Source organism: Erigeron canadensis, chromosome 4, assembly GCF_010389155.1.
Source record: "Erigeron canadensis isolate Cc75 chromosome 4, C_canadensis_v1, whole genome shotgun sequence".
Classification (NCBI taxonomy): domain Eukaryota; kingdom Viridiplantae; phylum Streptophyta; class Magnoliopsida; order Asterales; family Asteraceae; genus Erigeron; species Erigeron canadensis.
This window is the reverse complement of record NC_057764.1, coordinates 23,459,617-23,486,659: the sequence shown is the minus strand read 5'-3', so window position 1 is coordinate 23,486,659 and position 27,043 is coordinate 23,459,617. Positions and strand designations below refer to the sequence as shown.

The window sequence follows — 27,043 nt, the reverse complement described above, 5'->3', positions numbered from 1 at the left end:
AAAAAACTTCAAGGTTTCCTCACTAATTGATTTGTTCGTTATTCATTAAGGTGAATCATAACTACGGTTATGCATAAGAAACTTAAAAGTTTCATCTTTTTGGATTGAATCAAAAATAACATGATCAAAGTTATGTTAAAAGATCATGTAGTTCTTTGCTACTCTTTGAATTTATTCAAAGCATAAATAATTGTAGCTCATAAAAGTAAATAACAATGGTATTTACAATGACAATTGAATTCAATATGAAGCTAATAAACTAAGGTTTATTATGCAAGAGCTACAAGTAACTACATATTCTCGTATATTGTAGTTACAAGGAAAAATATTGCAAAGTTGGAAATAATTGATATATCGAATTCATCAATCTCCAAATAATCTTGGAGTCACAAATTAAAGTTGGATAAGACCACTTTGCAAGAGCATGAAAAATCATTGATTTTTCTCCAACATCACCTCCATGAGGATTTTAAAAGCAAATACATAACGATGAAAGACTCGTTGGAATCATGTCAACGCTTGAATATTTAACGGTGAAATACCCGTTGCAATTATGAGAAATCTCAATGGTTAGTTGACAATTATTACAAATCAAAAGCTCTTAATGATGCTTTATAGAGAATCATAACTACATGCTATGTCAAATGGACTAAAATTATTTTTGATTTTGTTGGATCAAAAATTGTATGATTTGCTAATAACATCAGTTTATTACGCAACATGGTTATCGAATACCATGCAATTATGTCAAATATTTGAAAGAAATATCATAACTAGAGTTATGTTTATTTGACATGAAGTTGTTTCAAAATTCTCCGTAGAGAATGATATGAATATGCCATTGATTACTACTACTTGTAGTTCATATATAATAAAGAACGAAAGGTTCTTGTGTGATTCTTTGAACACATTCAAAGAATAAATAACCATAGGTTATCGATTTTTTTTGACATTATTTGTCATTTCAATAAACTACGTCATGTAGTTCGAAAATTCTTAATGATTCTTCGTTGGGAATCATTACAATAAATTATTGTACAAGAATATACAACTTTTGATTTTGTTGGATCAAAAGTTTGGTTTGATTATGAATATCCACGTGATTATGTCAAAAAAAATGACATAAAATACTATGATGAATTGTCATATGAAAACTTCAAGTTTGAAAAAATTCAATTTTCTTAAAGAAAAGGATCACCAAATTGGTGTGATATAATCACGAAGATCAATTATAAGAGCTCAATATGAGAGCACATCAAAATCTGTGACAACGGCCACTTTAGTTAGTTGCACATGAAGTTTCAAAATTATAAAATATAAGAGAGTGCAATATCACATAGATGCTTATATGAAAGCAATTTGATAAACTTCTAAATACATCTAGTGGTGTTGTATTCATTCATTAAAGTGAATGCAATTACATGCGATCGGAATGCTCAATATGTGTCATGGTCATGGACATTCAAATATCAAGGTGTTTCTTTTAAGAACACGAGATGACACTAGCAATGATCGATTTCTACGAGTTGTCACATTGAGTGACCAAATTATTAGTGACTAAAGAAAAACGACTATTTACATTATGTCGTTATTTCACTTCAAAGACATTTATATATGTATTCAAGATTGTCATATTATTGACATATTGTTGGTTCCCAAAGAGCTACTTCGATAGTTAATAGAATTTGATCAAAAAGGAACAACATATGAGAGTAAATGATACACTTTGGTATCATCGTTGTATATGAACTATACAATGCACTTGAATCACATATGGTCATAACTAAAAGTTTATGAACCATGATTTTGTTATTATTGTTTGTCATGACCGGTTAGACCATCCCGAGTCATTATGATGCAAAAGAGAATCCGTAGATCTTCAAAGTAATGAGTTCATAAGCTCTTAGAAAATATCAAATATTCACCAATTGCTAGCCAAGTGGGAACGAATTCCCTATGTCTAAAGATGATACAAGAGGATGTATGTGGCCTATACATCTAATATACCATTTAGTTATTCAAAAGCGATGCATCGTCTAAATGGTCAAATATCATGAATAACGCAACATGAAGTTTGCTTCAAATGGCTTAGCTAATAAGTTTGCGTCTAAATGGTGGTGAATTTTAAAGCGCTTATTAAGCGTCTACTGCAAATTAAATGATTATGAGAGCAAAACTCTGAATTATATGTTTGGGCAAAGTCCTTATACAATATGATCTTGCATCATGCCAACAAAATAAAAAAGTTTCTCCCTGTTTTCTAGGATATGGTATATATTCTATGACAATGCAAAAATATGTATTTCAAAAGAGAAATCTATTCAGGGGGAGAAATCAAACAATTTATAATGATTATTGTGTGAGTTTACTAACATGAACATAAGGTTCATATGGTGATTGATTCACTTGAGTTTGGCAATTGACTTACACGCTCACTAAATCAAATAAAGCCATATACAATGTTTTCAATGCTCCAAATTGGTCGTATCTCAAAATGATGGCTTATATGAGTCTATGGCACGCACAAAAGGATATCGATTCCAAATAAAAAGCCTCAAAAATAGAAAGGAGCAATAAATGTGATGGTCATATCGAGGTAAAAAGACCCAAACATGTGTCTTAAAGAGACAATAGACATGATGGTTCATAAAGAACGATGATATTTGAATAATGAAGAGATCTCTTACAAATATATATCATGTCAAGTATTGAATTAAATCAAAATAATGGAATCGAAATAAGATTGATGTCGACAACAATTATATGTGCTATATGAAGCTAAATACTATGCGTGCGAAATAAGAGTATATATGCTATGAGATGCGAAAATTAAGATACGTAATGCTACTGAATATTTAAAGCCTCTTATCGTGCACAAAGTTTTTGGACAGGAAGTCCATGTATAAGAATGTGTAGCATACTTTATCGGTCTTTGTGCTAAAGCGAAATGAGAAATTGATATATTGACGTATATGGCGCAATTGATGTTACAATAGATTTTCGCAAAGACCTCGATATATTTCTCCCATGGTTGATCATATTATTGGTATATTTGAATACCGTGATATACAAATAGTTATTTGTATCTCCTTGCTATCATTAGAGCCTGCAAATGGCTTAAAGTTTCAAATGGATATAAAATGCTTGGAGCATGTATCATATTTTTAATGATCAACATATATATGAATGGTTCTTATGAACGATATTGGTTTTAAGATTATTATGTCATTGTATTGAAAAACAAGGTATGTGTATGGCACAATTGCCTACATGCAATATCATCAATTAAGTATTGACATCATTATGTTTTAACGAGGCATAATTTTGCAAATTGGACATCCAAGGGGGAGATTTATAAATAATTAATGAATGGATGTCAAAAATTCATATAACTGAATCTCATGAAGAAATGGATATACTACAACTTAGTGTTGTATTATCTCGAAAAATCGAGCATAAATTGAATGAGACTTTTGTCCATTATGAAAGTATATTGACGAAAGGTCAAAAAACTTCAATATTGGCTAGGCTTACTCATTAAGCTATTACCGGTTTTCGAAAAATGAGATTTTGGTGTATCTTATTAGTGCTACACATAGTATTACATATCCCCGATATTGCATTTTCTAAAAATGTGTTAGCAATACATGGCTCCGAATCAACAAGCTAATAACGGGTGAAACTGAAGACATACTTCGTTCCATGCGAAAGGAAACTATTTGATCAAAAAAGTTCACTTGCAAAGATTGGATATGTTGAAGCTATATATTTGTCTCATCCGCTCAAAGGACAGTCACAAACAATTTAGTTTTTCATAAACTGTGACACTACACATTGTATGAAGATTAAGCAATCATCAACATCTACATCATTAAGCTATGAAGATGATCATGGTTAAAGATCAATAATGAAGATGCCTAAGAAGAATGTGTTCCTAATATTGGAAAGAAATATTCAATAGTATCATTTGAAGATAGTGCGGTATTTATAGATCAAGTTCAAACAACGGTAGAGTCAATCTCGACATATGACAACAAGACAGTGACACAATTAAACTTCATCGAACTTGGTCGAGCAATATTTGACAGATTATTTTTTCATTTATATACAAGATCGATATTCGATATTTTGAAGACGGATATTCAAATGAGGGGGAGTATTATACGCGCTGCATACTTTTTCCCTTCACCGAGTTTTTATCCCACTGGGTTTTTCTTGGTAAGATTTTTAATGAGGTAGCAAACACCATATTTGCGTATAATAAAATGTGAATATCCAAGGGGGAGTATTATGATTTTATATTATGGTGGATATTCACCTTATATATTAGATTGTATGTATATCTCTAGAACCTTCTATGTGTTAGCCTATAAATATAAGGCTTTGTTGTAATCCTAATGCTTTCTCATTAATAAGATTATCTCTTCTCCTCTCTCGATTCTTCTCTCCACGTTATAACATGCACATAATTATAAAAATACCATATTTTCAAATATCCCGACTCTTAAGATTTGAGTCCCATTTCGAGTCACGAGTCGAAAAATTAGATTTCGAGTCGAGTCGAGATTTATGAGTCGACAACTATGATTTCTAACGGTATTAAATTGATATTAAAGTTTATCTTGTTTGACTAAGCTTATATGTCAATTATATATATATATATATATTTTATTGTTATTATTTTTTTTTGAAAGGTGAATTTCGCTTGAAACTTCGTGTAGCGATTCGACAGCGAGAGGTCTAACATACGTTATCTTAACCGGGTCCGTGCTAGAGAGTTCTCTCGAAGTAGAAATGCTTATTTCAAATACCCAATGGGGGAAAAACCCCCTAATAATCCTCCGAAGGCACAACGATTAATACGAGTATACTCTGCTCCCTCAGACTTGAACCTGGATATACCCAAACCAAGCCCTCATAGAAGGACTATGTATATCTCAAAGTTGATGGAATGGAGATTCGAACATGAGAAGGTTATCAGGGGAACTCCAAACCACTCCAGTACTCCACCAACTCATCATTGATATTAACTAGTTATTTTAGCAAAAAATAATGATCATAATGTTATTATACCTCATTTTTAGATATTAAACTATAACTTTTGTGTAAGGATAGTGACAAAAGTACATCAATAAAGTTATAAGGTAATTCGTTAATCTATTCAGGGATACGAAAATACGATGTTCTAAGTTATAAGTTTTGTTTGATTATTTACAACACCAAAATTCTAAATTATTTACCATTAATTTGTTAATTTCACGTTATGTCAGTTTTCATTCAAAAATGAGTTGGAAATTACATACTATATTACTATACTTAAGCTAAAAAGAAGTATATCTCACATTTCGTCTCCTTCACTCCCTTTTAAACTCTCCCAACCACCTATACCCATAAAATAACAATCAAAACAACAATTATAATGACAAAATTGACACTTCGTTTTTGAGTTCAAATTAATGAAAGGAAAATAATAAATAAAAATGAGTTCTTGAGTCTACTTTAGCAGGAAAAAAAAAAAAAGAAAAATGATGAGAAAGGAATTTGTTCATATACATTTTGCTTATCAAATTTTCCACTCAATTTTAGATTGATTATGAAAGGAAAATAATTGTAAAAACTCATACATATTATACAATTACCAATATACCTAAAAAATACTTGTATCCCTACAAACTTATTCCTCATAAAAAATTTTTTTACTGCAAAACGAAGAGTGTATCTCTCTTCCACGACTTTCCTCGTTAGAAAATTATAAGATGATAGCCTTGTGATAGCAGTATAGCATAAGCACATTTCTAGTATTTTAAATGTACGTTTTATCTTTTAGTATATTTAAACTTATAGAAATGAATCATCAAATTTTTGCTCTTAAAAGAAAAATTAAAAGAAAAGTACAGTTACAATGATAACGTATTAGCATATATTTAAAATCTTAATCTTAATTTATATTAATGGCATAAAAGTTTTTATATTAAACTCTTTACATCCTTTATACATGATTGATGACTTTAATGTTATCCTTTAGGACACATTTGATTTGTATAATATTTTTGAAGTCTATGATAGAATAGAATGGAATCACAAAAAATGAAATTTAATTTTAACGCGTTGGTTGTTGGGAAATGGAATGCAATTTCATTCCTTTTACTATTTGGTTTGTAAATCTGTCAACGAAAATGAAATTTTGATAAAATACCAAAAGACCCTTAACCAAAAAACCAACATACCTAACATTGTGGACCGACTAAAACTCGATGAAATGCTTCAGATACGTGATTTACTAAATATGTATTTGACCATCAACATACATATATATTGTAGTAAAAAACCATTCAACTATGGTCATAATTTGGTCCCAAAATGTAACATCTATTTGCCTTTTTCTTTACTCACACCGACGTAGTACTACACATAGACGTGACATTCTATTCATCACCTAATGCATAAGAAAAACATATATAATTGGAAAAAAACCCCTTAATTAGCACGAAGGGAAAAAGAGATCGAAAAAATATAATGGATTAACATAAATTATTCAAAAGAATTTATCAATTGTTTAGTTTAATTACTGTAGTCTAGCCAATAATATATGGCAAAAAAAAACAATATATTAAAATAATATAATAATAAAAGATGTAAAAAAAATCAACCACGTAAGAAAAAAAGAAGATATAATATGAATTAATATCAAAGATTATATGGGTTGGTTAATAAAATAAGGTCTTTGGAAATTTACATCATAGTAGAGGAGATGAATAGAGGTAGAGATGTGCTTCATATGTTATAGAAAATGAAAAAAATAGAAAAGAAATTGAAAGCGTATATATTGTGTGAGTTTGTAAGCGGGTATATATTTTCTTTTGAAGATTTAACTCAGTGGTGGAATGTAATTCTTTGCCAATTGCATTATCCCATAAGATCGTAAATTTCAGCATTTAAAGGAATGTTTATAATTCATATGAATAAGGTTTTTTTTCCCAATCAAACATACTTTGAATAGAATTCAATTCAAATTCCATTAAATTCTATTACATTTTTTACGAATGTGACCTTGCATCCAGTGTTGGCATTCCAACTTTTGCCATTTTTTTTTATCCATTACTCTCAACCAATCTTCTTATGTTATCTCAGCTTTACGTCACTCATAACACATTTTACTATTTTGTTGGCAACTCATCTCTCACCCATACCACACAACACACAATACCTTCATAACACACAAATAACAAAATACAGAAAAAAAAAAGACAGAAAAAAATGGCATCTTTAACTACACTACATATGCATGGAGAAGTTTCATACGTTGTCAATAGTAAAAAGTGTTCATTTGTGATGCCACTTCTGAGTACGTCACACGACACCTAATTTTCATACATTACCAACACTCTTAGAAAACCGAATAATAATGTAATTTTACCGTGTGAAATCTAATCTAGAGGGTGTTTTTTTTGGAGCGACATTCTATTATACTCCTACTCCTAAATTACACGTATGTCTAGAAATCAAAACTTTTAAAAAACTCATATTGATCCACCCTCACAAATGTGAGAAGTGTGTAAATCTAATCTAGAGGGTGTTTGTGATTGTGTTTTGAGTTGATTATTTGATTATTACGTTTGTATATCATGAATAATTAGAAAAGGTGTTTGGCAAAATTATTGATTATATATGTTTTTCATAGAGAGAAAATACAATTTTAAAAGAACAGGTTGCAATATGTTTTTTCAAAATGTAACTTTTAAACGCTAAATTTATTTTACTAAGATAAACACAAAACATATACGAGTACTAAAAGTTAAAAGATTGCTAGTCTTCGCTAAGTCAAAAGTCAAACAACTTCCACCTTTTCAGATTTCACACATCAAATTTCTTCCAAGTCTAAATACACACAATTAAAGAAAGAAAATTAACACATCACCCCACCCACCCAACAAAAACATCATCAAACCCATAAAATAATACACAAAGCTAAAGACACAAACTTTTGTTTATTTCTGCACAAAAAGAGAAACAAAATTTCTTGAAAATTCCTCTTTCATGTCAGACTGAACAATTTTCTGACAGTCTTTGTTTTCCATCAAGTTTCAAACTTTCATCATGAAACCAACCAAACTTGAAGTGGGTTTGTTCCATCATCATCTTGATCCCATCAACGAATCTCAGCCGTTGATTTCAATGCCGGAATCCCCATCTCCGGCCCTTCACTTTACCTTACCACCCTTATCGGAATTCAACCTTTTTCACGACGACGATGATGATTCCGGCAGCCCCACTTCCTCCGATGCCGACGCCGGTCCTTCGGTGACTCAAACTTCCGGTGACCCACCAAACCCTAGAAACCCTAAACCCCAATTTATCAATCCTGACCCATATATATCATCCCAGTATTATACATTCAATAACGAATCACATTCTTTGATGATTCGATGTATTTTGGACCGCCGGCTCGCGAACCCAGATGAGATTAGGGAGGCTACGCCGCCCCCTGTGCTTGCGAGCTGGCGGTCCGTTTGGAAGGACCGGAACGAAGAAACGGCCTTTTTGACAGGGTGGAAACGGATTCAGGACAAACTTACTGTCCACAAAGGACACGATGGTAATGTGTTTTTGTGTTTTAAGAATAATAATAATAATAATAGTAATTCGAATTCGAGTAGTCAATTTGTTTCGTATATTAGTCAATGGCAAGATATTGTTATGAGTTTTCATGGTGATGCTGATTTGAAACATTTAGGATTGAAAGAAACTATTGATAGGATTAAGAAAGTTTGGACCGTAGGTGGTAAGTTATATGGGATTCCTGAATCGTATATCCGGGCTTGTGTTGCTGCTTGTTCTGTTTGTAATGATTCTAATGGGTCGGGTTTAGGGAGGTCAAAAAGACGTAGGTTTGAGTATACCGATACATTTGATGTCCCTGCGAAAGATGTGCCTAGTAAGTTGCGGCAGTTGGCTGCTAAACATAAGGTTGTGTTGTGTATTAGGCAGAAGTATATTAGATATAAGCCGTTTATGGCTGAGGTTAAGGATTATGCTTGTCATCGAGCAGGGGAACCAAAAAAAGCAAAGATTTTGAAAAGGGAACCTTATGCATCGAAGAGATGTGGGTGTAGGTTTAGGATAAGGGCGATTCTGCCAATCGTTAATTATAATGAGAAAGATAAAAGTTTTGTTTATCAAGAAGAGGGGATGGCGGTGTTTAAGTTGTATGCTGTGCATACGGGTCATGAACCTGGGCCATTGGATGGGAATGCGAGGATTATGCATAGAGTTGTTGGGTATAAAGGCGGGTACTTGATGGATGAAGATATAGTTTATGGAACGAGTGATGAAGTTGATAATGATAACTTTGTTGGGAATGATGAGGGGGATATGCAGCATTCGGTTTTGCGACAAATAAAAGAACTGAAGCATGAAGTTGGGCTTCTTGAAGGGAAAATTGGGAAAATTCAACCTGAGCTATTGAGCTCAGTGTCTCAAGAGCTACATGACCTCATCAATAAAGTTAGAAGTGTAGGAGAATGTGGGTCAAAATCAGGGGGGATGATCTTGGAGAATGAGTTAGTGGATTGGGGCGGTGGTCAAAATGCTGATTTGATTGAAGATAACGATGACAGTTTTGAACGGACATTTGGAGATGTTGGTTCATGGGATCAAATCGGCGTTCATTGCGGGAATGAGAAAGATCTTGTGGATGACACTTGTAAACCTGGAAAATGGTTGAAATGTAATGAATTTAACAAAAATAGTATAATCGATTACGAAGATTCAAAACTAATAAAGCCTGTGAGGAATGACGAAACAGAGACAGATAGCCTTGTTGATTTGGAGGTTGACAATTTTTACCCTGATAATCCTAAATGGTATGATTCCCCTTGTGGTCTAGACCCAGGAATGGATTGTGACAGCAATGGGTTCAGACATGAGGAGATTGTGTAGATTACTAATTTGATTTATATTAGGTGTATATTTGTGTACACAGAAGAATGATCTGGTAAAGTATAGCCATTGTCAATGGCTTCTTTGCACATACTTCTATAATCTTTGTGACTATGTCAGTCGTGTTGTGAACTGATAAATGTAGGACTTCATTTTAGTACATCAATGAAATTATGATTCTCTCCATTTTAAGTCTTCGGTTTTTCCTCTTGATTTGCTACTTCCAGTATGTGGCTTTTACTATCAATTGCCTTCATGTGTTAATTTACAGTTGAGTACACTTCTGTTTCATCTATGACTCTCTGCATATGGTTAGTTACCAAATGGCCTATGCATAATATGGCTGGATGATTTTATTCTTCTTAACTAACCGTATAAAGTGTGGTTATTTCCTGCAAATTTCATTGTCATAATTCATCTTACGCATTTTCTCATCAAAAATATGAAAAGCAAAATATCCAATCATTAAGATTATAATTGAAATTGTTTGACTCCTATGATTGATTCTTTCATTGCTTCATAAATTTTGATAAAGTTTACCGCCCCTACAAGTATGTTCTGTTACATTGTTGTAACAATCATTAAGCTTGTATAGTCGTATTTGTGTTATATAGTATATTAAGACGTTTAGTATGATTTATGTTGAAATCATTAACTACATTTTGCAGTTTCCTCTATGTGCAATTGTGCATGTTCATCTTGTTTGGGACATCATCGAGTCTTGGTTTGTCTTGGATTTAAGATTCATTACCTTTCTGCTACCTTGGAATTGATATTGATGTGTGAGTCAAGTTATGATATGTTTATCTTAAGTAAATGTTTTTAGACATGAAATGCTCATAAAAAATTCTGTGTTTCTTGTTTGCATTGCTCAATTTATGATTACATATTTATCTGAAGAATTTATGTCTATATAAACACTAGACTGCAAACAAGAGCTATTGCCTCATTGACTTTTGTGGTCTGCAGACCTTTCAAAGATACAAAATTAATCAAGGTTTATACAGATTGAAATCATAACATGGTGTTTATTCTACCAAAAGTTAGGTATTAATATAAAGTCTTAAATTTTCACTAATAAACATATAGTCATTTTAATTTTTGATCTCTGGATTTAGCTGATAGTAGAAATTTCATGAATCATCTTAGGATGAGGGTTTTGAACTGGTGACATTAGCGCTAACTATAAACTTTTGGCTTATCGATAATGACGGGCAATCTTTTAGCTTTTAATAATGTAATAACCTGTGTTACTCTTTACCTAAAAATACCTTTGTTACTCTCTACTAAGAAACAAAAGAATTTCATATTATGGATTTGGTCACCAGTCAATGGAGTGGTCTTGTAGAACATTCATTCATCTTTTGTGGTATCTTGTACATGTTCCCCAAATCCATTGACAGTTATGTATGTCTGAGTAGAAATTTCATATATCGTTTGTATGACAGATCTCATCTCTCAGGGATGAAATCAATGTGTAGCGGGTTTCCCATTGGAGGGACACAATGGCACTTAATGATGCTGTCTACATGCTCTACCTGTGATTTCATTTATTTATAATATTTCTTGAAGGTATGTTTTCTTACTTCTTTTACAGTTTTACTATGGGGGTGTTTGACTTAACAATTTTGGCTTATTTGTATCTGGCTTATCAACCATAAGCGAAATTCAAATAAGCTAAACCAAATGCCCTCATACATGAGATGTATCTGTAAAGTTGGTTTGCTGGTATGATTTAGTTATTAAATTTTACATGCTAAGTTATGCTGCAGTTTCTCAAAAAGAAGTTTAATTATACTTTTAGATAGCTGAATTTTCTGGTTTGATATCATTATTCAAGCATATTAAGTTACATTAGAGCGTTCTTTCTATGTCGCTGGACTGAAGGATATGAATCTGGCAGGGTTAGAATGTTAAGTAATGTTTAGTGACAGAATGTGTATGACCTGATTTAACTGCAATTTGTATAGCCAAGTATTGGCTTATAAAAATTATGCCAGACCTAAAACTTCAGGTTTAGCCGTTTAGGCTTGTCATATATAGGGCGGTTTGTATGAGCTTGCACAGGCTTGGGGCCTTGACTTGGTTTGTATATGCTTACAAATAAACCTCTTTAATAATTTATAATGCTTTAAGAAGAAAGTAAAATTACAAATTTACATGGAATGAAGACTAGTGAGACTAAAAAGATAAAAATTGCATCATGGCACGTATAGGCTGATTGATGCTCACAAGATAACTGAGTCTAAGTCATAGCAGGGTTGAGCCAGGCTTAGATGGTCAGGCTAGCTGTCTCACCTTGGCTCAGGCTAGACGAACTTTTTAATTAACCGACTCGCAAGCTCTCATTGGGTGGTTTGGTGTGTCCAAACCTAGACATACTTATTATATAACCTAATTTTACATTATTTTTGCATATAATTTTTATCGAGGTCAGAATTTTTGGCTCATTGAAAGACAGTCCACTACTCCACTCTATAACATTAAAGGAACTTCATTTTGGAAAGTTTATACTGACCAGAAACATGTTACAACTTTGTACTTCACCCAGTATATGATCATCCTCATGTCATTCTTCTTTTCAGGAAGTAGAATAGCATCTTATTAGTATCTGAACCCCTAGCCACCCCCCCCACCCCCTCCCCCTATAGTGGCACATTTGGCCATTTGCATTTATAATAGCTATGTGATGTCATGACACACTATGCCATCACCATTCTTGACTAGAAATGTTGGAGGTATGTTTCCATTGTGAGCTCTGACTGATGAGGCAGATACCCATACTCCCTTGTGGCTCAAGTTCTTTGCTATCCACATAAGATGTTAATTTGGTATTGTTTGAGTTTTGACCAGAGTAATTTTTATCAATTTCCGAATAGCGTGGTTTGAAACTCATCGCTTAGCAGGTATGCCTTTTTACACATGACGATTTATATTAGTGATTCTCGAGTATTCTTTAATTGCATGGAGATAGACTTCTCGGCGTTAATGACTTTAACCTGTTATTGTGATCTGGTTAGAAAGCAGAATGACATAACGTGGACAACGCAAACTGACATTCCTCGAAGAGTTTTTTCATTTTATTTTTTATGCAACTAGTTAAAATAATAATAAGTCAAATACTGTCCATTAATTGAATAGAAAGGAATATCTGATTAAATGAGCTTTATGTATTAAGAATGAGGTAATTTGTATTGGTTGGATACATTTATCATCTTAATTCTTAACTTGACCTCACCCTGCGAATATGATATTATAATTTTGAATTGTTTTACCAGTTCTCTCATTTATTGATATATCATTATCAATGATATTTGTTTATGAATCTAAAATGATTATTTGTGAATAATGAGTTATCTGAACGGTGAATTGCATCCAAGTTTGGGACTTCAATTCATGTGTTGCTAGATGAAAAAATGACATTGTAATTAACATTTTGTGAAGCTTATGTTTGCAAATTAACATTTGAATATATCTTTTAGCTGAAAGTTTTGATAATTTTCCCCATTATCGGTATACTAATATTTTGTGCATCAGTTTTTGGCTAGGCACACTAGTTTATCGCTCTGTTGTATCAGGTAGATGGTACGAGTATCATTTTTGATCCAGCAAGCTTTTGTTTCTTTGGCGCTTTTGTTCGACCAATTGTTTAGGACTTCTGTGGGTCGGTCAGGTTAGGCGAGTTCTGTTTTGTTTTCATACACATGATTCTTGGCTGCAAATTGGGGTATCATTAGCATCATTTTTTACATCTGTTATATCATGACCATTATCGCGGCTTGACTGAATTACTATTGACCCCTTCAAGATGAAGATGACCACAACAATTGTTGAAGTTTTAAAAGAGTAATAAGACGCAACGATTATAGTCAGAGAAAGACAAGTTTATGCTGATGTATGAAACTGACAACTAGTGATTAGTGAACACCCTTCTGCCATACGAAACATATACCATCATGTTTGTGTACGTATGTATGTACTATTATATTACAACTTTGTATTTGATAAGACGATCTTTTCTTATCAAATTAAGATCGGTTCCTTGTCAATGCAAACCAGTCTGTAATATAGAATAATATAGAATTTTATTGACTTTCAGTAACAATATTAGATTTTAGACCCGTGTCAGATACACGGGTTTTATTAAATTGTCATAAATAATATATGCAAGACAAAAAGACTTATAAATTAAGATGTGAAATGATAATTTAAAAAATTGAGATACTCAAATGTAAATACTCAATACTAATTAAATGGTAAAGAAATTCATATATCCTCTTTCATCTTTTGGAATACTTTTTTGTAGATGACATTCGTTGTAGCTGCATAATATATATATACACACACATATATATATATATACAATAGTCGTAATACATAAGATATTAGGTTAGCTTATTGGTAAGAAAAACACCTAGGCCCACATGTGAAGTTTAAATACACGGATTCGATCATTCGGGGTAACCAGATCATGTGGGGTTTAGGATGGAGGTATTATACCCGCATCATGTGATTTATATGTGGTGAGTCGATAAATATCCAATTATAATACCGAAGTTAAGGTTCCTCCATTACTTTTTTTTTACAAAAATTATTAAGATGTGTCTTTGGAGCCAAAGATATTCATATTTAACAATATTAAAATAAAGTCACATCACATATATCAACCATAAGTTTCTAAACGTAACAGAAATCATAAGGCCACCCAGTTGAACTGTAAAAACAAAACTAATATTATGAAACTTGAAAATATATTAGTAGCTTTTTCAAAACTAAAGAAGTTATTAAATTATATATAATCAATCTAGATGAGGTTCTTATTATCGGACATTATTTTTTTTTAAATATTAAAAAGTAGAACTTATTTAATAGTTGTGTTTATGTAGAATTATAACATGTAATATAATAATTATATTTATCTCTATTGTAATTATATATCTCTAACCAGTTAACCAATTTACTAAATTAACTCAATGTTGTTTATTACGGGTTTTAAGTTTCAATGTCATGTTCAATGGTGTATAAGGAGGTTGAGATGTAAACAGTTTTACCCCTACCGAAGGTAGATGCTGCTTTCAGGTTCTATCAAAGATTGAAAAGACTTCCAACTGTTTGAGTATGAAGATCGAACTCTTGACCTTTGTTTCCAGAGGAGTCGGCTCCAAGCCTCCAACCACCTAAATCTTTATCTTTATATATACTAAAAGGCAACTGACCAAACCTCAATTGACCAATTAAAACTCTCAATTTCTCTAAATTATCAAATAAAACATGTGACTTAATTTAATTAATTAAAATTAACTAATGTTGTCGACTAAAAAAATTTAGGGGTAAACTTTTGATATAGATTGTTTAATTTTTTTTATTTATGTTAATGACAGTTCTTAATTAGTATATACGTTTTTAGTATAGTTTGTAAGGAATTTAAATATGTAAACTTAGCAATATTAACTAAAACTGAATTATTTAATTGTAGACATAAAACATTAGACAAAATTTTTAAATCTTTAATATGATGTCCAGTAGTCCACATCAAAGTAAACGCAGTGAAGTTTTCATCCATTCAATTTATAGAAAAAGAAAAAAAAAAAAAAGAAAAAAGAACGATCTCTTATACAACCCTCTTCCTCCTCTAGTCAATATTCCCTTTAGCTATTTTCTTCAAATTAATCATAGATAACAAAACAGAAATAAGTATATAAGGTTTATAGTTTTCTATACACCAAACAACTCTATTTTTGAACACTTCATTTGGCGAAATGAAATAGTCGCATCTTTTGTCGCTTCAACATTTTGGACAAACTTCTTAGAAATCTTTAAATCAAGATACTATAATACTGATTTTTCATTAAAAATTACCCCGTATGTAATAGATTATGCCCCTAAATATTTAACCGGTCCCTAAGAGAGATCCGAAAGTTCATCAGTTTGCTCATCGCTTTTCGTCTAAAATTGACTCCATAGGCCACGTCTCGCCGTTTTCGGGTGATGATCTCTACACCACCTATTTTTAATTATACACTACCAAATGTTTTTTACAGCGTTGTACTGTATAATATCGTAAAACACGTTTGGTGGTTTACATAGGTGGTGTAAAGACCCCTTACAAAAGCCGTTCTCATTGTTGCTTAATGCATAAGCAATCAACGAGCTTGGTGGGCCCTAGCTCCTTATATCCGGGCGACTAGTTCTTTTTAATTTATTAAATAGTATGACCATATATTGTGCATTGTTGATATTAATGTGTCAATTGGAAATTAATTTTAAAAGTGATAAAATAACGATGAAATGAAATAACAAAAGAAATAACAGTGGTATAAGCATTTATTGGGAGTGGTATAAGCATTACTCGTAAACATGCCCATGAGACGAGGACCTTACATTAACAAATGATTAGATAAATTGATCATTGTTGTTTACAAAGCTAGCTTTGTGTCGAGTGATACAACATTCAAACACACAATTTCAAATTTGAATATAGTATCTACATAACCAAAACATCTAATAATACAAAAACATGTATGTATTTCTCTTGTAAATTCCCTACACAAAAACGACCCAAAGGCAATCAAAGGAATGTAATATCATAACAAATATTAATATGTATCAACAACAATTTCTCCTTTTAGCATCTAGCTCCTTTTCCATTTCTTGATATGCTAGCTTTTGGCTACTAAATTAATCTTTTATTCATCATTCTCATTGATCGTCACCGATCATCTAGCTTCATTGTTAGTGACACCATATCGGTTTATATATCTGACCTCGATCTTCATCATACCCATCTTCGGTGCTCTTGCTACTTAGCTAGCATCCTTATTTAACTAGTTCAACACCATTGAATAAGTTAAACGAGGGATCGTAATCCTCATGCTTCCCAATAGCACCCTTGATTAATTCGAGATGAACTAAACGAGGAACAAAATCGTGTTTGTCTTCCTTTACGACGATATCATTGCCACGATATATTTTATGTGATAATTCTTCATCAACTTTATATGATAATGGATGTAGCTCTAATATGGACAAAAATGACTTGAAATGATTTTCAAATTCTTCTTTGTCATTTGACAATTGTGAAGAAGGTCTAGAGAAAATGCGTGCAATAATGAAAAAGCTACATATCAAAAACAAAACCATGAAATAGTTTGATTTTGCGTCTTTTGCCTCAAATGTGAATATGTTGAAGACAAGAAGAAGTTTTCGGTATTGACGAGAAAAGAAAAAAGACAAAAATTTAGACAAGAAAGATAGGAGTGTAGACACTCCAACGATAGTCATAAACTGCTTTCTTAACTTTTTTGTATTTTTGCTTCATGTGGCAGTTAATATCGTTTACTAAGGTAAGGATACATCATACATTTATATATAGACACACACCCGACGCACGTATATATGATGTACGTGATTTGTATTTTTTTAAGTGTATATATAAAGGATCACTTTCAAGTGCAAGCATTTTAAAAACAAAAAATTACATAAATAGTCAATTAGGAGGGTATATGTCGAATTATGAATATCTACACAAAAAATTACATATTTGGTCATTAGTTTCTTATCACCTAATATGTTTAGTAAGAAATGAAAATAACCAATCAAAATGTGACAAATGTCATCAAATGGGATACTAGCTTTGATTTATATAGGGTAAGGTTCATTTGATAATCATTCATATATAAACATAGGTAATATTAGTTATAACTTGACATGTTCATATGTGCATGAATTTGTTCACATAAACTATTCACATATGAACACCAAGTTATAATTAAAAGGTTCTCATGATTCTTCCAATTAATTTATATATAGTGTCTTTTAAATCCTTTAAGTTTTTTCTTGTATCACTACAAAGTACAAACAAGAGATACCTAAATTGTTTTTTTCTTTTTTAAATAAGTCATTTTTGGTTGAAACTGTAAATAAAATAAATGAGAGTTTTTTTACGGATTAACGAAAGTATACATGATAGAAATAAATAATAAGGATTATATAAGATACTAATCAATATATGAACTTGTTTTAATTATGTAAGTTTTTCGACTAGATGTAATTATTAGTAAAAAAAAAAGAAAAGTACAAGACAGAAAAAAAAAACTTTGTTAAATAAAAAATAGAGAACACAATGGAACCAACAAAAATAGACATAAAACTTTGTAAAAAAAGTTGTTTTGGAGGAAGAAAATGAAAAGTAATACATACATGAGACCCGATAATAACTTTGGTATTATTTAATTGACAATTAGTGTTTCTTACTAATTTTGGTAGATAGTAAAGATGTCTTGACTGCTATAGTAAATATTTTTGTAGTTGTCCATTTTTGGATATAGCTCTTCAAATTTGACCATTAAGGTAATTTTCCCATTAAAAATACACACGGGAATGGTTTGTATCTCTAGATTTGTTAGATCTACGCTTACAATAATTTCTTAATTTTTTAAATTTTAATATATGATCAAAAGGGTAGGATTGGAAACTACATTGCAATTGCAAGAATTACTTACTAATTACTATAGCTAACATATTCCATGTTAGAAAAGTTTTTTTTTTTTGAAAAGTTATTATTACAGTAATAGTTTGATTGTTTTAGATACTAATTAAATGAGAAGTACCAACGAAAACAAAAAGTTCTGTGTGATTAAAATGTGATGTATTAATAACGATAGGGTGTGACTATGTGCTCACGCCCAAAAACCGACACAACTCAAAATAGCTTACTTTCAATCCAAATGTTTATATATTTAACTCACTCACATTTATTGGTGTTTGATTCTGGTTGTACGTAAAACACCTATATTTTTCTTTAGTGTTCGGCCTGACTCGATAAAATTTTATGAGATCGGTTCTGGTCTCTGACTCGTTTTCATGTATAATACCGATGCCTAAAATAAGCTTTACACTTTTCTATGAGCTTGGTATTCTCTATTTGGGCTTTAAGTATAAGCCACATACATATCAGTTAGACTGCCTCCAACGCTTATTTTGGAGAGGCTGCATGTGGTGATGTGACAAGTGCATTTAAAAAGGATGCAATAGAGTGGATAAGCTAGTTGGTGGCATGTATGTCCGGAAGTGCAACCAAGGGTGAGACCATTTATTAAAAAAATTATTAATATTTTATGAGTAAAAAAAAGCCACTGGTGCCATTAAAAAAACGGCTTTATGCTCCACTATCTTTTTAATTTTTTTGAAAATTTCTTTTTAAGGGGGGAGGGAGCCGAACCAACTAGCCTTTTCATCTCCCTTCAAATAACCAATCAAATTACTCTATCTCATTTCAACCCTCCAACCTTTTTTCAACTTTTTTTTTATTGGCAACTGAAACTCCCAACCTTTTCTTCACATTTTATTAATTTATCTTTGACATTATAAACTTTACGTAACTAACACTTTTTAATTTATATCTTTTATTATTAACAAAATACATTACATAACACTTAAAACACATTACATTTTAAAAGTAAAAAACACACACGCACGTAATAAAAACACACAATGCATAACTTAAAAAAACATAACTAATCTTCATCGTCATCATCTTTGATTGTCATTTTTCCTAATCCACGAAAAGCGCGTTCATTGAGCCACCACTTGTCGTGTTGCGGGCATTTGACTTCATCTGTTGTTTTGTCTTCTCCGGAATTATCATAGTACGATTCGGCCCAAGTATATTGGTCACCCAACGTGTGACCGGCCTTAAAAACATCATCGACCACCCTTCTGATCCTTTTGGCCTCATCTTGCAAAATATGTCTCTTCGTGTTTCGAGACCTTGCGGCCTGGTGCTTCTATTGCCTTAACATGTTGCTCGCATTGTCGCCTTTTCTTTCGTAGGTAACCCAGGACCCCAGAGAGTTCAGTTTGAAGAAGGGTGTCCTCTTTGATATCGACCATGATTCATATTTTCATCTCGTCTTCGGTCAGACGAGGTCGGTGAACATTCTTTTTTGATGATGAGGACGCCATTTGGTTAGAAAGAGTGAGTGAGTTTGTAGAAGAATGAAGTTTAGAACTGTGATGAATCTGAATTGTGTTTTAGGTTTATATTTATAGTGTGACAATCCAGGTAGCCGTTCAGGGACTATAAGTGTAAATGATTTTAAATTTTTGGACGTTTGAGGGACTGAAAGTGTAAATATTTTGAATTTAAACGTTAGAGGGACTAATGGTGTAAATATTTTGAATTTTGAATGTTGGAGGAGCGTCTTTATAGTCTACTTATAAATATTGGGACCTTATTAAAGATTTCAGATCAAAATTCAAACTTCTATATATCTGAAATGGCTTCTTCATCAAATGCCCCTAACCGAAAACCACCAATGATTGTCGATAAAGTGAATGACAGTATCATGGCCGATATCCTCGACCACCGAATGTTCAAAGAGGATCTTGTTGCAGTTGGTCGAAAACTAAAGGCGAAGAGGAAATGGTGTCGAGAACAAATCGATTATATCCAAACCGGGCATTGTACTGATCTTGAATGTCAATACTTTACTTATTTGCAGGGTAAGATCGACAAGATTAAAAGTGCTATGGAAGAACTTGCTGATGCGGTCGTCAACTTGAACCATTTGATCATAAATGTCGAAGCAGTTTATGAACAAAAAAAATGAGTGTTTAATATGTTGTAATGTTTCAAATTTATGTTCTTATGTTTTTAAATTATGTTGTAATGTTAAGTAATTTTAAATTAGTGTATGATGATTTAAGTAGTTTTAAATATGGAGTGTGTGTTGTGTTTTTGAAAGTTTAAATGGGCAATATATAAAGAAAAAAAAAACTTTTAGCATAATTACAATCTGGTCCCTAGCTCTTTCTCTCTTCCCCTTTTTGGTCCTCCAACGGTCATCCCCAACTTTGATGACTTGCTACTTCCAGTCCCTTTCCCCTTCAACTCGCTGTGAGTTCCCAGCTCGCCCCACCCAGCTCGCCGCTATCTCGCTCCAGTTTGTCACACCCTGACTAAGGCGGAAAACTCGGGATGCAACACATAGTACACGCGTCATGGATATTACATAGGAAAACTAAATGAATCCACAAATACATAGTCTTATCAGAGATTATCACAAACATTTAACATAAATCCAAACACAAATAAAACATAATCCAACTCCCACGCATGGGATCAAAGGTTAGGCATAATGCCATACTAGTACAAAGAGAACATAAGATGATATAACAACAACAAGGAATCCTAGAGTCCAAAGTCTGCTATAAAGGCTTCATGCTACTCTCCTCATCCACCTCTAACACGTGCACCTGAAAGGATACTTAAAAGCGTCAACACAATGGTTGGTGAGTTCATAGAGTTGTAGTCTAGGTTGTTAGGTTAACTTGATGCATTTAATGTATACTCAATGTTGCCATAATCACCAGGTTGCCATAATCACAATGTTGCCATGGACTTATCGTGGTTGACATAATCATAAGGTTGCCATGGACTTATCAAGGTTGACAGCACTTACGGTACCAGGCTAAGGTTGTCTATGAAGGGACTTATGGTTCAACAACCAGCCGTGCTAACAAAGGAAGGGACTTACGGTTCAACAACCAACCGTGCTCAATAACATGTATCTAATGCATCCAAATGTTTCCATAATGTAAATCAATAGGTATCCAAGTCATTAAATCATATATGTATCCAAATCACATTATCAAAATGTATATACAATATGTTATCAAAATGTATCCACAATAGGTTATTAATCGTGTAGTAAAAATAGGTTGTCACAATATAATATCAAATAATTACAGATTTACAAGAAAATACTTTGTATCCTTTCAGCCCCGAGAAAGCATGTAAAAGGGGACTACGAAGCTCACTTGAATGCTAGCAACAAGATTATGCTACGCAAGATATCAGTAAGCAAGTAACCGACACGCAACAATCTGTTTCAAGTTATCACAATTAAGTATGTGTTCATTATAGGTAAACGTGCTCATAACGCCACCAAGTGTTGACTATCTTGTCCAAAAGCGTACTAGTTTGATTTAAACCAATTTTTTTATAAGTTTGACCAAGGTTGACCAAATTACAAGTTTGACTAAGTTGACCAAATCGACTAACGTTGACCAAATCGACTAAAGTTGACCAAAGTTGACTAAACCGACCAAAGTTGACCAAGGTTGACCAAACCGGGGTAGTAATCGAAGTCTGAGGTCTCAATTGAAATTCGGGGTCTTAAATTAATCTTGAGGTCTTAAATTGAATTTGGGGTCTTATTTTCACTAAAGGACAAAATTGCAATTGAGAGGCTAAAATAAGAGGCTAAAATTAAGAGGCTAGTAAATCTAGGGTAGTATTTCCAAATACGAGGTCACATTTGAAATAAGAGGTCACAAACTGAAATACGATGTCACATTTAAAATACGAGGTCACATTTAAAATACGAGGTCGCAAACTGAAATACGAGGTCACATTTGAAATATGAGGTCACAAATCAAATACAAGGTCGCAAATGGGAATACGAGGTCGCATTTTGACGGGGTCGCAAACTGGGCTGTTCTTCCCCAAAATTCATTCTAGTAAACCCTAATCGTTTCTTTCGATCTGAAAGGCTTTTTAATCATCAGATTGTACTTTTAGACTCCCTAATATGATGGGAAAACAATCCTAAATTCGGAAACTCAAAAAACGGACTTAAACCCGAAAACCCATTTGAACAAAGTTTATAAAAAGTGTACAAAAACTCTTATATCTCAAGATTTTGTTAACGAAATGACACGAAACTTTGACAAAAGATGTAGTATATGATTCTAAACGTTTTGGACGTAAAAAGTTTGATACTTGGGGGTGTAGTGTGTGTATTAAAAAAAAACGAAAAATACAAAAAGAAGAGCATAAAAAAGGTTTTGATTCTTACATTAAATCTGCCCAAAATAGATATTTATGATGATGCTTAGAAGGTAGAAAAACAGTTTTTGACACTAAATCTAAACAAAATTAAGGTTGGATTTCATTAAAGCTTGATTTATGGGGTAGCAAAAGTGTGTGTGTGTTTTTGTTAGAAGGTTAAGGTGGTGGAAAATGAGAATTTGTGGAGAATGAGAGTATTTATAGGTTGGGTTTATTTAGGAGATTCAATACAAGACCATATTACTAGGCGTCCAAATACGAGGCAGACACGGGAATACGAGGCTAACACCAAAAATACGAGGCCGACACAATTACGAGGCTAAACTCCAAATACGATGGTACACTTAATTTACGATGTCGACTTAAAATACGAGGTTGAGTCTAAAATTACGAGGTCGTATTTACTGAAAGATTTATTTTGACTCGAAATCTTAAATGGTCAACTCACGGGTGTTACACAGTTGCAGCCGAATCTCGCCGCCATTTCGCCGCCATCTCCCTCAACCCTCCCCTTTGGCTCCCTCCCCCCTTAACAACTATATTTAAAAAAAATGTCTAGTTGAAAGAGCATTTGGTGTCCTCCAAGCAAGGTGGGCAATGATACGAGGCCCTGGAAGATCTACAAGCATACCAGTGTTAGGTGATATAATGCATGCATGTATCACTCTACATAATATGATTGTAGAAGATGAATGTCATATGATAACTAATTGGTCCCGTGAAGAAGATGAGCCTGAGCCACCAAGTTATAATGGAGGTGCACCCACTGAGTTTGCACACTATCTGCAGAGGTTTAGATCCTTACGAAGCAAAGATATTCACATAGCACTACGCAACGATCTAATGGAACATCTTTAGAATCTTAAGCAAGCTAATCAAGCTAATGAAGAGTAGATTTGTCTGAGTAAAAACCCAAATTTTAGGTTATGGTTTCATTAAGTTTTATTTTGATTTTTAATCTTAGTTCTACTTATAATTTGAATATTTGTATTTTACTTTTTTTTTAGGAAAATGTATTTTTTTTTTAATGTAATGCAAGTTTAATTTTTATTTAATTTTATCTTGTTTTTGTATTGTTTATTATTTAAATATAGTTTTACATTTATTTATTAAATATTTTTTAAGATTACAAAATAAAAGTTTTAATCTAAAATAAAAAAGAATGATGATGTGGAAGAGAAAGGTTGCATGTGGAAAGGATGGGTTGTAGTTAGAAAGAGGAGAGGGGATGCATGTAGGAAGGATGAGTAAAAAGTTGATGTGACAGTGATAACTAGGATGTATGTGTTAAATGCAGGATGTTGCATTGCGGGTAGTCTTATTACATAACCAAAAAGGCCCAAAGATCCAAATTTAAATATAGTAATAATAATAGGGTTACTGACAATTTTCACTCAAGAAGCCGCTGAAAAACCTTCTCCTGCTCCGCCCCTCCAATAACATTCGATCAAAAATGCAATGCGATGTGTGTTTGGCCAGCCTCCCACCTATTTTGCATACCTTCCCCTAATTGATTTGATGTTGGAATTGGTGTTCTCGGAAATGATATATTCACTTATTCAGAATTTGAAGGGGTAAAATCTTTATTTTAAATTATCTTTGAAGTAAATTTTGGTTTTTGTTTGAATTTCAAGTTTTAAAGTTTCTATTAGATCGCATTATGTATTAGTTTAGATTTAGAGGTAGTCGAATGTAATAATTCAAGGTAGTTAAGTGTAACTTGTAATTCTATAAATTGAGATTAATCTATTGATTCAGATTTTGTTCATGGTATTGAAAGCCAGGTTTAATCATTTGATCACCGTTCAGATTTTTCCGACCGATCCATTCAAGAAAACCCTAGTTTTTTAGAAAATTGGGGGAAGGGTTTCTGTAAGGTTTTTTGGGTGATTTCGGGTTTAATCTTCATTCTCTGAAGGTTAATTGTTTAGATCTGGTGAAATTTCTGGTCAGAGATTAATAACTCTAAATTTTTTATTTTAATCAAAATAATAATAATAATTAGGGTTTCTGGCTGCGATTAATTGAGAGAATCGATTGTGTTGTTTCAGATCTGTGTTCTTGGAGGTTCAATCGACTAAGTGAATCGATTGAAAAGTATATCTCCTCTTCCGCTGAATCTTTTTCTCTGATAGCACGATTTTGTTCACGTTCAACACCACTGCCACCGTTCACCAACACTGCCGTCGTTCTTTCTCCTTTTCTTTTATGATGGCTCTCAGTGTGTTGAGGACCGGCAAAACATGAAAACTTGGATCAAAATCTTTTGCAGTATTACCCTAGTCCAGGTGTCTGTTTTCACCACTGTATATACGTGGTGCCAAGGCCACCCGAGGTTCAGAAGGCCGAAGTGCATGCATGCTAGATTAAAGATAACCGCTGCAGTTTTTGAGTTCATGTATCTCACATTGACCATTTGCATGCTTACTTTATATTGGAGAGCAAGATTCCACCCTTGGAATTACTTGCCTACTGGAATTGCCCAATGTTCTCTAATCTACTCAGGCTACCTTGCTCTCCTTTTTTTACTTTTGATGGACTGTGTGTGAAGACTAACCAAATCAATTGGTTAATGATTATTGCATCTGTTATCGGTATCTTTGTTATTGGAATATGCGGTCTAATACTAACAATTTATTAAAACTACATTACATCAATAACACATAATACACGCAGCTTTGAGAGACGCTATGTGGATCTTGACTCTACGAATATCCTTCAACTGCTGGTATCCATAAGGGATGTACTTTTCTGTCCATATCCGCCATGTGAACGTAAAGGAGGAGTTATCGTTGCTATACAACGAGATTACAATCATAAGATCTTTCTAGACTATGATCTATACAATGAACCACCCACCCAAGGTAAGAAGATTATTATATTTCTTGTATCAATTTAATTTAAAAATAAAAGAAAATATATTAGTGTTTGTGATATAGTCTCATACGTTTATAGTGTGCTCATAGTTAGGTTTTTTGGTCTAAATAGTAAATACTAGCACGTCAGTGTCTTAGCTCGCATTTTTCTTTGTGCTCGGAATAAATGGGCTCAGAGTTATTAGGCTCAGTGGTTTAGTCTCAATGATTTAAGCTCGGTGATTTTTACTTCATTGATTTGTGCTCGGTATTTATCAGTTATATTGCTCGGTTGTTATCAGTAGTTGACTAGTTGCAAATGTTACTTGTCCAGCTCGAATCATTTGCATTTGATAATCTTTTAATTCACATGCTAAAGATCTTCCAGTTATCTACTTACTCAATTGTGAAGTTCATAAGTTTTTTTTTGGTGTTTGATTGTACATCAAATTACTAGAAAGACATTAAGGGGGTGTTTGTTATGGTGGAATAGAAAGAGGAGAAAGAGAATGAGAAAAACTTTTCCTGTTTGTTAACATTGAAGAAAGAGAATGAGAAAGGAGAAGTGAGAATCAATTTCATTCTCCCAATTCTCTACAAATTATAGAGAATAGGTGAGAATGGAGAATTTTTTTTTTATTTTTCTTTTCAAGATGTTATATGTAATAAATGCATTATTATTTAAAATTTTATTTTTTTATATATTCATTCTCTGTGACTAACAAACAACGAAATCCATTCTCTTTCCAAATACACATTCTCTTTCTCACTATTTTCATTCTCTATTACATTTCCATTCTCTATGATTCCCTCCTACCAAACACCCCCTAACTAGTGTAAATCTGCTCACTAGTGTTGACTTTGCTAGGCTATTTTGTTAAGTAGTTTTACTTGGTAATTGTTTGCTATTTGTGATATTGATAGTACTCAAATTATACAGGGAGTTGGGGATCAAGGACTCTATTGTTTGGCATGGACCAAGTCAACAATTTTTCTAAGGGGAGCACGTCCGTCTAGAGAAGAAAAAAGGAAAACAGATAACAAAAGAAAACGTACAAGGACTTAAAAAACTCAACTAACATATAAGAACTTAGCTTATTTTGGACCCTTTGGCACATTAGTCCTATTTATTTGTTGTGAGTATTCTATATGGTTTTCGATATCTTGGCGAAAGTTAGTTTTATTGCATATATGTATATGTATATATCCGAGCCGTTCTAAAAAAACATATAAGAACTTAGAAAACTCAACTAATATTTGAACACATCATTTTTGTCAATATTGAAGGCCATGTTAGATCTAGTACTATATATGTAAACTCTACATGTACACGACTATTCATTTTTTCTTGAGTTATAAGGAAAAATGTTCGACATTATGTAAAAGCGAACTTATT

General features: G+C 32.7%; 2 protein-coding genes across 4 annotated transcripts; both read left to right on the top strand.

Annotated features, from left to right (window-relative positions):
* The first annotated feature begins 7,907 nt into the window (after positions 1-7,907).
* On the top strand, positions 7,908-10,125 carry LOC122596251. The gene has a single exon (XM_043768800.1). It carries the CDS (start codon positions 8,098-8,100, stop codon positions 9,937-9,939), a length of 1,842 nt encoding a protein of 613 aa, XP_043624735.1. The 5' UTR covers positions 7,908-8,097; the 3' UTR covers positions 9,940-10,125.
* Positions 10,126-24,168: 14,043 nt separating this feature from the next.
* Positions 24,169-26,809, top strand: LOC122598321. 3 transcript variants are annotated; one of them, XR_006323584.1, is made up of 4 exons: positions 24,169-24,366; positions 24,844-25,386; positions 25,469-25,656; positions 26,588-26,809. XR_006323584.1 is itself a non-coding variant. In XM_043770915.1 (3 exons), exons 1-3 carry the CDS (start codon positions 24,251-24,253, stop codon positions 26,662-26,664), a joined length of 381 nt encoding a protein of 126 aa, XP_043626850.1. In that variant the 5' UTR covers positions 24,169-24,250; the 3' UTR covers positions 26,665-26,809. The 3 variants fall into 3 exon arrangements, 1 of the variants encoding a protein (XP_043626850.1); XR_006323583.1 differs by having other exon boundaries at positions 24,844-25,656; XM_043770915.1 differs by lacking the exon at positions 24,844-25,386.
* The last annotated feature ends 234 nt before the right edge of the window (positions 26,810-27,043 follow it).